Source organism: Sinohyriopsis cumingii, chromosome 3 (genome assembly GCF_028554795.1).
Source record: "Sinohyriopsis cumingii isolate HCF-2022 chromosome 3, ASM2855479v2, whole genome shotgun sequence".
NCBI classification, from domain to species: Eukaryota; Metazoa; Mollusca; class Bivalvia; order Unionida; family Unionidae; genus Sinohyriopsis; species Sinohyriopsis cumingii.
Window position 1 is genome coordinate 98,851,215 of NC_142963.1, and position 14,193 is coordinate 98,865,407.

General features: G+C 33.9%; 1 protein-coding gene across 7 annotated transcripts in view; it reads right to left on the reverse strand.

Moving 5' to 3' along the window:
* Positions 1-14,193, reverse strand: part of LOC149803373 (Golgi-specific brefeldin A-resistance guanine nucleotide exchange factor 1-like) — a 167,294-nt gene that overhangs the window by 37,074 nt on the left and 116,027 nt on the right. For all 7 annotated transcript variants that reach the window (XR_016420209.1, XM_089953086.1, XM_089953085.1 and 4 more), the window contains 2 exons: positions 3,625-3,726; positions 2,732-2,848 (listed from right to left, as the gene is read on the reverse strand). Coding sequence is in view for 6 of the 7 variants with exons in the window: in XM_089953086.1 (XP_089809212.1) it covers positions 2,732-2,848; positions 3,625-3,726 (219 nt within the window). In the remaining variant the exon portion in view is untranslated. The remainder of the gene's footprint in view (positions 1-2,731; positions 2,849-3,624; positions 3,727-14,193) is intronic.

Consider the following 14,193-nt stretch of genomic DNA (forward strand, 5'->3'; position numbering starts at 1 on the left):
GCTTTACTGAAGTATGTGCACTGTACAGAATTCTAATATAGTTTCAGTGGAATTGCTTGGTATGGCTTTGATCTGAAACGGTCTTCTCCAGATGGAAAGGGGCAGTATCTCAATATCCCTGACAGAACTGGTTAATGATACCAAATTCCGATGAATGCTTAATACCTCATGTTTTTAAATTTTGAGCATGTCCTTTTTTGCAGCCCTCCAACTGCCTTTTTAAACACCTTCTACCATCATTGCACACATATAAAATGAGTACAGGGATGAATATTTGTGCTAGCAAAGCACATCTTGAGGTTGTCAAAGCACCTGCACTTGACTGACATATCTGCAATAATAGAGAAGAAATTTAGCTGCATAATGCAATCACATTGGTGACAACATCAGCCTTACCATTCAATATCACATAGATAATGTCAACCGGTCAATAGAATGCATGAAGATGAATAATTTCTCGGGGAAAAACAAAATGCTGCATACACCAGGTATATCAGCCCTTGTATTATGACATTGAAAATAAATGATGAATTGTTCAACTTAATTTTTTGATGACACTGTTCACACTTGCAAAGCAAAGTTTAAACCTGTAAGAATTCAGGATACAGGTGGCCATATAGACGGAACATGTGGATTTAATATACGAGTTACTACCCTTTGTCTATATATTGTATATATGGAAAGGAATTTCTTCTACTTTTTGTTAGGGCTGGATTCATAGGTTGTAGAGAACAATTTCCTAATGTTGTTATGACTGGATAATATATTTGACAGAGAAACAAGCAAATTATCCTCCTCAAATAAGAACAGATTTGAATTAAACAATGCTGATTTCTCAGCCATTTGTCAGGTTTGGAGGGAGGCACATGGGAAGCAACTGTTACAACTAATGCACTGTTAACAATCATCTGCATTGCTGGCAATGGCATCAAACAGATTCACAATGCAAAATAATGATAACATTTTGGTCAAAAAATGTGTCGTGACTGATTTTCTTATGTGTTACTCTTTTAACAAATAAGTTTATACAAGGTTTATGATGTTAATATATGTTAGTTTACTGTTGTGTGTGAGATGTTATGACCATCTTGAACCCCAAACACCCTGGGCAAAGATTCTACTGGGTTCACGACAGTCATAACATTCTGCGTGATGTGCTTGATAATGTCCAATATTTTATTTTACAATTTCATTATCAACAAAGCTTACTGTAAACTGTTCAAAATTTAATCAAGAAAGAAAAAGACTGATTTAAGAAACAAGTTTTATATCTTCAACTGATTTTTCTCAAATACTTTTAGATTATAAATATTTACAGACCAGTATTAGCTATGAGTAGGAACTCACAAAGTTAAACGATATGAGCCTAAATGCATGAAAATTTGCTGAATGTAAAGAAAGGTGCTATCAAAATTGGTAAAAGAAATCCAATATCATTCTTTTTAAGGTCATAAACGGTGGTTAGTACCCAGAAATTTGAATCAACATTATGAAATTTTCAACTTTGAAGACAGTCATACATTTTCTTAAATTTTCTTTATGAGAAACATTCTTGGTACACTGTAAATAACAATATTTGATGAAATTTTGATCAAAGAAAATGTCACTAATGTGTCTACTGGTGACAACACTTTAGTAAATAAATAAATACCAATTTAAATAAGTTTTATTAAGTGAAATTTGAGTTTTAATTTTATCTTCTAATTCAGTTTCAGTGTAATAAAAATAAATGCAATATACTCTTTTGTATAAAAAAGTGAGAAAATTTCATTCTACCATCACAGCTATTCAAGGATTTCTGTAAGAACCTAATGAACTGCCAACAGTGTTTTCTCTCTGAAATAGTCATTCTATTGTTACACTCAACTAAAAGCAGATTTGCTTTGTATTATCACATTAATTTTGTATCAAATCAAGTAAAGGGGGTGGAATAAAAGAAGTATTAAAAGGCACACAACTCCTACCTGTGTAAGAGTTAGCAGTCATGGTTGTGTGTCAACACATTTAAACTGATCAATCAAACAGTTATAAAGAATATATAAGTAATATAATTAAACTACCTTAAATTAGCCTACTCATTAACAAATATGATCAAAGATAGCAAAGTTACCAAGTGAAATGACTACTTGGTAAATAAAAAGCTTTGTTGCACAGATATAGTCCGATATGGACAAGTGAGTACCAGAGTCTGGAGTGAACTTAACACTCCAGAATTGGAACTCAGAGATTTTCTCAAGGATGGGAAGTTTCAAGTATTACTCTCAAATAAATCATGGCATTTTACTAATGGAGCAATTTTTAAACAAATCAAGTTTCAGTGTTGACAGCTGCTTCACAAAATTTATATCCCTAGTTTTGAAAAAAAGGAATCTTGTTTGGTGTTGACTCAACAACAACAAAAAGAAGTGTTTTCATGTACAACCTCATGTTGAAAGTTCATGGAGTAAAGTTCTTAACGATCTTTTAGAGGTTGGATATCTTGAAAATAAAGGTAATTTATAAGAAAAAGTGAACAACTTCATTGTTATAAACTCTTTACTGATAGTTATTCTGGTTTTCTTGACATCCCCTTCTCAATTTATGTTTTAGTCCCTCTTTAACTTGTGCCCTTGCAGTCTACATTTTTGGACTACAGAGAGCTGTATACTGCAAGCAGGAATTAAAAATGTATTTGGTAAACAACAGGGACTCTTTTGCTGACAGACAGACAAAAAAATAAATAAATTCTTACTAATAAATCACTCTTCTTGTCTACTTTCATGTACTTGTCCATGAAGTCCAGTATGGTCAGCCAAAGGGCAGTGAAAGTACTAAGGGATAGCAGAGGACTCAAGTGCTGTAAGAATACCTAAAATCAAAATAATCAGAGTATTTGAATCTTTGATAAATTAAAAAAATAAATGATTTAACTATACTGATGACACAAATAATTTCAAAGATTACTTCTACCTTCCTGGCTCTCAATAATGCAATATTTAAATGAAAACAATAATGCAATATTTAAATGAAGACAATAATACAATATTTAAATGAAGATATTTAAATGAAGACAATAATGCAATATTTAAATGAAGACAATAATACAATATTTAAATGAAGACAATAATACAATATTTAAATGAAGACAATAATACAATATTTAAATGAAGACAATAATACAATATTTAAATGAAGACAATAATACAATATTTAAATGAAGACAATAATACAATATTTAAATGAAGACAATAATACAATATTTAAATCAAGACAATAATGCAATATTTAAATGAAGACAATAATACAATATTTAAATGAAGACAATAATACAATATTTAAATGAAGACAATAATACAATATTTAAATGAAGACAATAATACAATATTTAAATGAAGACAATAATACAATATTTAAATCAAGACAATAATGCAATATTTAAATGAAGACAATAATACAATATTTAAATTAAGACAATAATACAATATTTAAATCAAGACAATAATACAATATTTAAATGAAGACAATAATACAATATTTAAATGAAGATAATAATACAATGTTGAACTGAAGACAATTCTTAGCCATTTAAAGATACTAAATGACTCACCGACAAATGCAATATCAGTCTAGAGAATAGTTACTCACCTTACAAAGTAATGTAGCAGCTCTCATCCTGGTTTCCTCCAAGCCTGTGGCTTCCACCTCATTTAAGTTCTCCAAAAGTTTTACAAGCAGTGGGAACAAGATCTGAAATAGTTGCATATTTCACATGTAACTAATAGGATTTTTTAAACTTGGATGCAAAAGATCTGAGAATTCTCCACTTACCTAGAGATTTTCATGAAAATAATGCAAAAATGTTTTCCTTTCTATTTGTTACATCACAGAACATATCTCCAATAAATTCCACTTGCCCAGCAAAATTCTAACTTTCTCAAGACTGCTAAACATTGGTTAATTCCTTCTCAATGTTTTTGAAGGTCTTGTTTAGGTTGAGACTGAGAGCTATTTGATTCATACAAGATAAAAGCAATATGTAGTCTTTTGGTAAAACTAATTTTAATCATGCAATACGTACATGTCACAATTACTTTATTGTTGTGATTAAGTCCTGTGACAGAATAAGGAATTGTTGATGCACCTTGCATGACCATGCACAAAACGTTCATCTTTTTCATAAATGTCATTATACCAAGATGTCAGAGTGGGGTAGGATGATGGCATTTGTTAGTAGAAATGGGTAAGTATTGCATAACATAAATTAGTTTTTCCTTGCCAATATAATACATTTTAATAGCAGCAAAAACTTACCTATAGCTATTGTGCAGCAGAATTTGTCAGTTAGGTTGTTGTTGTTCTAGGGTTTAACGCCATTTTTCAGCATAAGATAGGCCATATATGGCGGCCAGTATAACTGGTGGAGGAAGAACCCTGGAAAACCCAGTAAAGAACCACCGACCCACGAGAAGCTACTGGCAGGCTTTCCCACGTACCCACGCTAGCCGAGCCTTGGACTCGAACATATGCAGACAGAGGTGAGATGGCAGTGATCCGGAATGGTGAGCGCTTTAGACCACTCGGCCACTCGGGGCCCCCTCAGTTAGGTAAACAGGTTGATGTGTTAAACTGATAAAAAACAGAAAAACAAAGCATACTCACCATTTGAAAGAGAGATCCACTTTATAAATTGTTGGCATCCCTCTGGACCATGCTTGCACTTACTGTGCTAACAAGCAGTAGTAGAAGGGAAAAAAGATGTATGGGATCAGTCAAATGCTGAATTCAAAAGGTCCTCGAAGGAAAAATGATCCAAGTCGGACAGATAGGCAATGATAGCAAAAACCTCTTGGGCTCTTAGCTTCTTAAAAGAGAGGTCTCTATCAGTAAGGGACTGATAAGCTCTTTGTGTTGATAATCCACTGTGAGATAGTGGAAGCTGAAATATCAACGAAGACCTTAAGAGGAAGGAAAAATCATTTCCTACTGTTCCTTTAGATAGAAATGCCATGCCCTAACTTGATATAAAAGCCTATCTTGATCATCACCAACAAACTAGGAATCTCTAGAGGCAATGGAGCTTCAGAGGGTAACTGATTTTTGGCTAAAATTCCTGGCTGACAAAGGAGAGAAACATAATCATAATTGCGATTAAATCAGAGACTGCCAGTGCCAACTGACAATTCATGAATCTGCCAGTGTCTTCTTGCAGACATCAAAACATGTAAAAACAGTCTTGAGTGCAAGGTCCTCAAAGAAAGTCTGACTCGAAGGTTCACAGGTGATTTTGGTTAAAGCCCCAAATGCCACCATTGCATACAAAAAGTTGTATATGCCAAATCACCTGAATAATACCGAATCTTGAAATACATTGGTCCTAAACATCATTGGGTGCCTTTCAAACTAGATAGTATAGATGAGTCATCACATTATGAGCCATGTAATTTCTCTCTCAAACTGAGAAACACTGCCATTTTTCACATGCATATGAATTAACTGATGCAGTTTAGTGATATGTGTCAACCGATTTCAGCCGAAAGCTGAAACAAAAGATTTCATAATATCACTGTTGTAAAATGGAGCCAACACCACGCACTGTTGAATACAGTAAGTGATCCTTATGTGATATTATTCTTATTTTGTTCCCAAATAATTTGTAAAAAAATATTAATGAAAAGGTCAAACATACTGTTTATGTGAACAAATTTATTTAATTTTGAACTTCTTAGATCCGCTGAAAAAAACTGGCATGCCTCTCTTCTTTTCAACTTGAAACCATTTGTCTGCCATGTGTGAATGTTGTTAATAGATTAGTCACTAGCAGAATTTGTCAGATGCATGTGACTATGTATAAAGCAATCCCGAAAACAAAACAGAATTATGAGCAAGGTTGGCGACTGAATTAAGAGGCAACACCTCTTAACTTTAAACTGAATATCTGAATATCATTTATACCTAACATCTTGATTATTTCAAAAAGCAGTTAATGTCTGATTTTTTTTTAACAAATCATTTCCCTTCTTTCAAATGTTAAATTGGAGGAATGGTTAAAATTTATGAAAAATGGCCACATTGAGGCTTTAAGAACCATAAAACATAAGAGAGAAGGAGACAGGTCTCTGAAACTCAAAATACTTAATGAGGCCAGTAAGGTGCCAATCCTAACAAACTGCTGAGCCCTGAGAGAATTTAACTGTGTTGGAAGTGTTAGCTCTACAGCTCTTGATAGTTGATACTAAACAGCTTTAGTAGAAAATTAGCAAACTTACAGAGAGACAGCTAGGATCAAAGTGTTTCCTACTGTACCAATCATCGAAGATTATCTACCTAGCATCATAGACCTTGGATGTCAAAACTCTTTTGCCCTGAATAATGCAACTGGCAACCCAGCTGAAAACTTGTTGTGGCAAATAGATCACCCAAGATAGGCCAGGTGTGAAGGTGGAGAATGTGTGGGTTGTTGTGTAAGATGGAGAGGTGAGGGGTCCATTCCATGAGGACTGCTTTGGCTGACCTTTGGGAGGGTGTGACACACTATCCATGAAGTGGTGACTGCACTGCAGCCCCTCACTATGAAGGGTGCAACACATTACCCTGAGATGAGGGATGCACTGCCTTCCTTGCTGCATCGTACTACTCTGGATGTGAGGGGTGTTTGGGAGAAGGCAATCTACTCCTTGAACATTCATTCCCTCCTACAGGATGGGCAATATCTGTTTCCAAAAAGACTGTTACCAGTGACAGAAATATTCTTCTGAACTGAAGAACTATTCTTATGGTGGGTTTCTTCTTGGGGATCTGTATGAGAAAAACCTGAAAATTCAGACAATGATGGGGATTAACATTTCCTTCACTCTCTATAAAAAATACAATGTTTCTTATGTATGCAGTTTGAAAATAAGAGGCAATTTGGGTGAATATCCCAGAGGCCCTTTCTTGTAACCACACTTTCTCACAGACTTTCCTAAAATATGTTCTCTGAAGAAAAAAAAGCTAGCTGAAAGAGAACAATAATAACAACCACATTATTTTCACATGTGAAACTCACCTGTTTTTATGTACTACATGCTATGTACACCCCAGAATATTTGCACAATGTAAACAATGATTTACTTGATAAAAATTTCTTCTCACTCTATTCTTTTTTAATAAGAAAGATGTTCATTTGTTATCCTTTAATGTTTTCTAAAAGCATGTAGACACACACAACAACAATGTGACACATCACTAATTGTATTAAAATACAATGCTGTATTACAATGCTGTATTATAACTTAACACACAAGACTTACCTGTTAAAGAATTATATTTTGAGAATAAGAGGGGGCTACCCTAACCCATAAAGTGTGTGACAGAAGATAGTAACTCAAAAGGCATAAAACAGTAGATGAGATGGATGAATGTAACGTTGTATGGTACTGTGATAAAGGTAGAACCAAATGTGATTTTTACTTTAACTAGCAATTTTTCTCTTAACACATTATGAAATCAAAACCACTATGATGGCATCCTTGAAAAGGATTATTGTTCAGCGCAAGGTCATGTGAGGTGCATGGGTGAACCGTATCTTACTGACAATTCTGCATTATGTTGGAGGATGTATTTACGTCAATTGGACAAGATTTTGACACAAAAAAGTAAAAGCTGCACAACAGTGATGGGTAAGTTATTGCTGCTATTAAAATGGCATTCATTCTACTCTGGTACAAGGTATTTGTGTTGCTCATAATAGTTTAACCAAATCCTATATTAATGCTAAACAACACGAGGCAATATAATACACTGGGTAAATTCTAGAAAACTGTAGTTGGTGAAGCTGTACTCATGAATGATATAGATGGAATTTTATTCACAAGATTTTGAAAATTTGCACCTTCAAAGAATTCTTTGTCCAAAGTCAGGAAAACATTTTTGTCATTGTTTAAATAAAGGTTGGGAAGTTGGCTGAAAAAGTTGTGTTTATGGCACAAACAATGTAATCAAGTCATTGTAAAGTTGGCATTATGTAATTCATGACAACTGGGCTATAAATTCAAAGTCATTCCGCTATCATATAATACAAATGTACAACAAGAATCACATCAATGCATAACAAAAAAAGAATAAAGAGACTAAATGTAAAGGGAATCTTGTTATCATGAATTTACAAGCTAGCATAAATGTCATCGCTTTCTTAACGAAAAGCAATGAAGTAGAAAGGTTTACTTTGCATTTACACTTTTCTTGTTGCATAAAGTGAGAGGAATACATGATCCTATCATGGTTATAGGGTATCACTTATTATACTGTTCGATGTTATTATTATTTTATTGGAAGAAACATTTATCAAAACAATGTGAAGCAAACTGATCATCAACTTATGAATTTCCCCGTATTTTACTTTCTTCTTACTTTTAGTAATCCCTGAAATTTTCTTTCAAAAATGTCAAATACTCTTAAATTTCAAAAGCATCTGTTCTGAAATCAGCTGGATGCACATATGTTTGAATATTTTATAAGATGTGTATTTGAACTTCATTTTAATTTAATCGCACCTCTGGCAAGTCAACCAAATATTAAGCTGATTATTATATGTACAAGCACAACAAAAACATTTGCTCCATATGATTTACATTTCAGTCTTTTCCAAACTGTTAGGTGCAAAACCATTCTTCTAAGCAACAATTCAAATATCACAGAAAACTTCTCATAAAACTGTTGGGAATCAGACAAAATGTTATGATCAATTGTCCGTTTCTATTAACCAATCAATATCATTAAATATATATATCTGTTACCAAAAACTAGAACTTTCACAAAGCCTTCAGTCCCTAACATCAAGAATGGTGCAGAACTAAAATTGGACAAAACTGACAACAAACATCATAATCAATTTAATTGGTGACTTCACTGAAAATGATCCATCCTCAGTACAAAAAACTCAGAAACTGGTAATTGCAATGGCACAACTGTGTTCAATGTAGGAGACTGAAGAGTCCATTTTTAAGGATGCACTACAAAGTGATGTTTAAAAATTAAGACCTATATTGCAACAGAATAACTTGTATTTGAACAAGTAAAGTATAATAATAAGCATTTATCTAAAACAGAATCAGCATGGTTACTATTATGGAAATATTTGGAGGAGTCTGGACTGCAAAACAACAAGTAATTGTATTTAAACAAAAAATAAGAGTCCCTCAAAAGGACAGATTCTCTACTGCCCAATAAGATTTTCCAGAAGTCCCAGATATGACTGTGTCTTATTTTTAACTGCAGAATGCTGAAATCATGTCTGATATTCTTGAGTAATAGCAAAATTTTGAAAACAGATATCAGATTAGAACCAACAGGAGAAGATTATAAATCTTTTTGTAAAAAGCCACTCATGAATATGACTATTCATTCAGGAGTAGATATAATAACAAGATTTTCATGCTGGTCATTGTAGTAACCATACTGGATGCAAGAATGGCACTAATTTCATTTAGAGCCAAATGGATATCGTAACATTTGTTCAAGTGAAAGCCCTATGTCAATATGAATTTCTGTTTAGCAGAAAATAGCATAACCAGATTTTCAAGATGGCTGCCATCATAATGGCTGTTAGGTTGACATAATTTTCATTAGGACCAACCAGACATGAAATAAATCCTGTTGGGGAAAACCTTTGGTTGACATGACCATCCATCTAGAAGCAACAGGATTAAACAACATTTTTCAGGTCCAATCTGCACCATTTTATAAATTTAGGACCAACTAGACACCATAAGAAAACTTTAAGTGAGAACCACAAGTTGATATGATTTTCTATTTAAGGGGAGAGTAGCAATTAACAAGACTTTCAAAATGGTTGCCAAGGTTACTATACTGGATGTTAGGTTGGCATCATTTTGCATTTAGGACCATCATAAACCAATCAAAGGCTTTTACATTCAGAAATATTTCAGGAACTATCTTCAGAGTTGGCACCAATGCTTACATATCTCTTCAACAATCATTAGAAATTTGCAACATCCCAAAGGGTTGGTCTCTACCAAATATATGCCTACTATTCAACAAAGGTGAACAGGTGATGGCCAGTAATTACTGCTCAATTTCTCTTGCCAGTGTTCTTTGCAAAGTGCTTGAGTATAATGTCTTGAAGCACTAATAAACAACATGCCATTCCCAGATTACACAGCTAAGAAACACAAATGTGTTGTGTTGATGATGATTGGATATAACATTTACTGTATTTACCGCATATGTTGGGACACGAAAAATAATTATTTTTTTGTGTCCCAGAACTTATGGTGAATTCTTTTAACCTACATCATGTGTTCCAAGACTTAGGAAATGAAATAAATTGTGTTCAATTTGTGCCCCCCCCCCACATCGCAACTGGCCATTTGGCATGTTATAATAAAAACAATTTAAAAAATGCTTATTGATAATAAAATGAAAGAAAATAACCTTGCACTGTTACCATTTATTCATTCTTTTGGTCGACATTTTATTAAAGGAAAAATACATCCACAAACTCCGTATAAGTAGCGCACTGACGTGAATTTTGAGAAACGAATCAGGTTTGGTTGTCTTCAAATGTTTGAATGTTATGTGAATGAAAACTGGATCCTGCAAAATCACATACGAATAAGAGAGAGAGAGAGAGAGAGTGAGAGTGAGAATTATCAACTCCATTGCTCGAAAGCACCTGCCATTCATGCGTGACACAGTGTAAGGTACAAAATAACCAAGAGTGTATTATATCCAGGGTAACAATATGACAATATCTTGCAATCTAAAATCATTATTAGCAATACATTCACTGTGAGTACAAAGAACAATGATTTTGATTCCATGGGTTTTAAAAAGTATTATTAAAGCAAGTTAATGCTGTGTATTCTATTTACAATGAAAAACTCAAAATCCGTTTGTGTCAATTATAACTACAGATGGCATATAAATGAATGCCCTGGTGTTAAATAAACACACCTTGTAACCCCCATAAACTCATTGTTTGAACCTACTGGTAGGATATCAGATCCAAAGGAAAATTTATTACAAAGCAAGCCAACCCCAAGAAGCAGAGTTAGGATTCCTTTTAGCGTGGAGATTTTTTAAAACTATACATATGTATACAAAGTTGGCTGACATGGGGAAGCCAAATTTGATTTCTTTCTACCGATTTTCACTGGGACTTTGAAAATAAATAGAAACAATGGAACACTTTGAAACGATAACTTATCACACATTTATACAAAAAGTTAATCCTCGCAGTCATTGTTATTGCATACATAGCATATATAAGGGTAATAAAAATAAAATAAACCACATTATAGATCTCCGCTATTATGGAGAAGTTTGTAGTGTAATACTCATGTAGTTGCCTCGTGCATGGAAAGAAAATGCGTTGCCGAAAGCTTCACCTAAGAGGCCCATAGGTAGACCAAATAAGCATGCTAGAGAGGAGGAGAGTGATGTAAAAGAAAATGAACCAGCTGCAAAAAGACACAAAATTTGAGATCCCAGTCAGGAGAGAGATGATGCCTACTAAAATGATGATATCTGGCGAGGGCATTACAAGCGTTTATACCTACATGAAATCAATAGGAACATTACTTATTTTCTCAAAAATTGCAAGTATTATAATCGTAATGTCTTTAACCCAGTGACAGACTAGACGAAACTCAGCATAGATGAAACCTGACCCGGTACTCGCCATTTGCGTTAATAGTCACATTACTTCACATATCTCAAACAATGACATTGGAAGTCCAATAGTCACGTGATATCAACAACAAACTCCTTTTTAATGTTGTTGTGCAAAATTTCAATTATATTAAATGAAAGTCTGATACCTTTTGTAAAAACCAGAAATAATAATTCTCAACATATTTATTTCGAGAACAACTACAAGAAACTTGGCCAGTCTGATTTGTCAAGCAGAGTAGTCTGGTTATCTGCTTTGTGAAAGAGCACATGTCAACGTGGTAATCACGTGATACAACAAAACTCCGAAGTTGGTCTCGGAAAAGAGAATTTTGTGCTCTTTCGTTTTTGTATTTTTATTACAACCAGTATAAGGCTTTCATTTAATATTTTTACAACTACAATATTTGAAAATGACGGTTGTGAGATTCTGTGTGCTTGTGCGACATGCTATCGAAATTGCTAGTACCAGCTCAAATTTCATCAATGCATTAGTTTCATCGTCTTTCATCAGGTTAAAGACGGAATGATTTTAATACTCTCGCAATTTCTGAGAAAATAAATAATTTTCATACCAATTTCATGCAGGTATAACTCGATTTAACAATGTTTAAGTTTGCTAGCCCAACTGCTAAGGGGCTATGCTTTAACACCACCATGTTGGCCTATTGTGATGCTAGACTGGTTTTCAAACCTACCATAATAAAAAATTAAAAAATATGGATATTGAGCTATCTGTGAAACAAAAAGTCTACTAGATGAATCTAATCCACTGGGCGTTTGGATTGTCTGAACAAATACATTTATGGTGAGCACCCAAATGATCCATATTGCAACCTCCTAATATTCTGGTTAGAAATCGATAAATTAAACTCACAATCCGTTCAGTTATGACTCAATTAAGTAATTGTTTCGGGCGTCACGTTGTGGGGGAAAACTCCCAGGCAATTTTAAAGTTAAAGGTGTTAAAAGAGTGAGAATTTGCATGACTGGTGTGAATAAAAAGCATCTAACCGTAGTACTTGAAGTTTCTGCAGCAAAAGATGTGTCGCCACCAATGATAATTGTTCGTCGTGTGAGGAAGCTAAAAGATATTCAGGCACCAAAAAGATGGATTGTATGTGTGCTGGAGAAGGGTTGGGTTGATGAGAAGGTGATGCTGCAGTGGATTAAAAGGATGTATCTCAAGTATACAGAAAAGGAACAATCTCTTTTAGTAATGGATTCATTCCAGGCACATAATACAGATGTTGTAAAACAGGCTTTGAGAAGGGGTAACACAGTGCCTACAATCATTCTGGGTGGACGCACCTCCAAGCTACAGCCACCTGACATCAGTGTAAATAGACCAGTCAAGTCCGACATGAGGAAAACCTGGACAAATTATAAACAGTTTTGTATTAAGAGTGCAGATAAACATACAGTTGTGGACTGGATTGTGAAAGCAGTCAAATCGCTTTGGGACAAGCCAGATCTGATCCGAAAATCATTTAATGTCTGTGGTATTAACAAGAACTTGAATGGATGTGAGGACAATATCGTAAGAGATACTGAATGTGAAGGCAGCAACAGTGAAGAGGATGAATTCGATGGATTTGAGCCTGAGGAGGTTGAGTGGGCAATTGAGAATGTGGATAGATTGAAGGATTTAAATTAAATATATTAGTGGCATTCAAGTTTGTAAATAAAAGATGTTAGGTTTAGGAATTAGTGTGTTTATCAATCACTCTGTACCGTCAATATCTACCGGCATTTCTCTCTCTTTCTTTCTCTAACTGAATATATTTTTAACATAATAACAGTGAATAGTTTATACTGTGCTCATCAATAGTTATTTTGCCAAAATAAGTCGTGTAACGATCACGAAATGCAAATAAACCTTGGCATTTATTTTTTAAAACTTTGTTGAAGCATAAATTAGAACAGAAAAAGCTGAACTCATTCTCATATACACAAGTGATTCATTCTTACCTGAGCTCTTGTTCTTAGCAAATTTGCATATAGGAAGAAAGTGTAAACAAACTACACTTGCAGCGTTTTCTTTTTTAAAGTTTTCTTTAATAAAATTTGTTTTTAGTGCATTTTCTGACATGTAATTTTCTAATGATTTAAAAGGTGTCCCACAACTTATGATTTGAAAATAATGATATGTCCCAGAACATACAGTGCACAAAAAAAATTACTTTTAAAATAAATTTTTAGTGTCCCAACATATACAGTAAATAGGCAGTTGTAAGTTTGACCAGTTTTTCAGTAAGGTGTAATAAAATATCATAAACTGCATTTGTAAAGCTGGAAAACATATTTACAAGTTCGTTATTCAAAACAGGCAGTGACGGTAAACACTTAACTGAAAAGTATATGTAGACATTATTTACTACTAGTACAGTCGCACAAACTTCAGTTCCAAACCCTATGCAACTCAATGGCTTTTTGCTATCTCTCAACTCTTCAGATTTTTTTTCTCCAATTCACATGACATTGTCAAACGTATCTCCCGCCTCGAGACATATTCACATTGGCATGTGATGTCCAATAAATGCA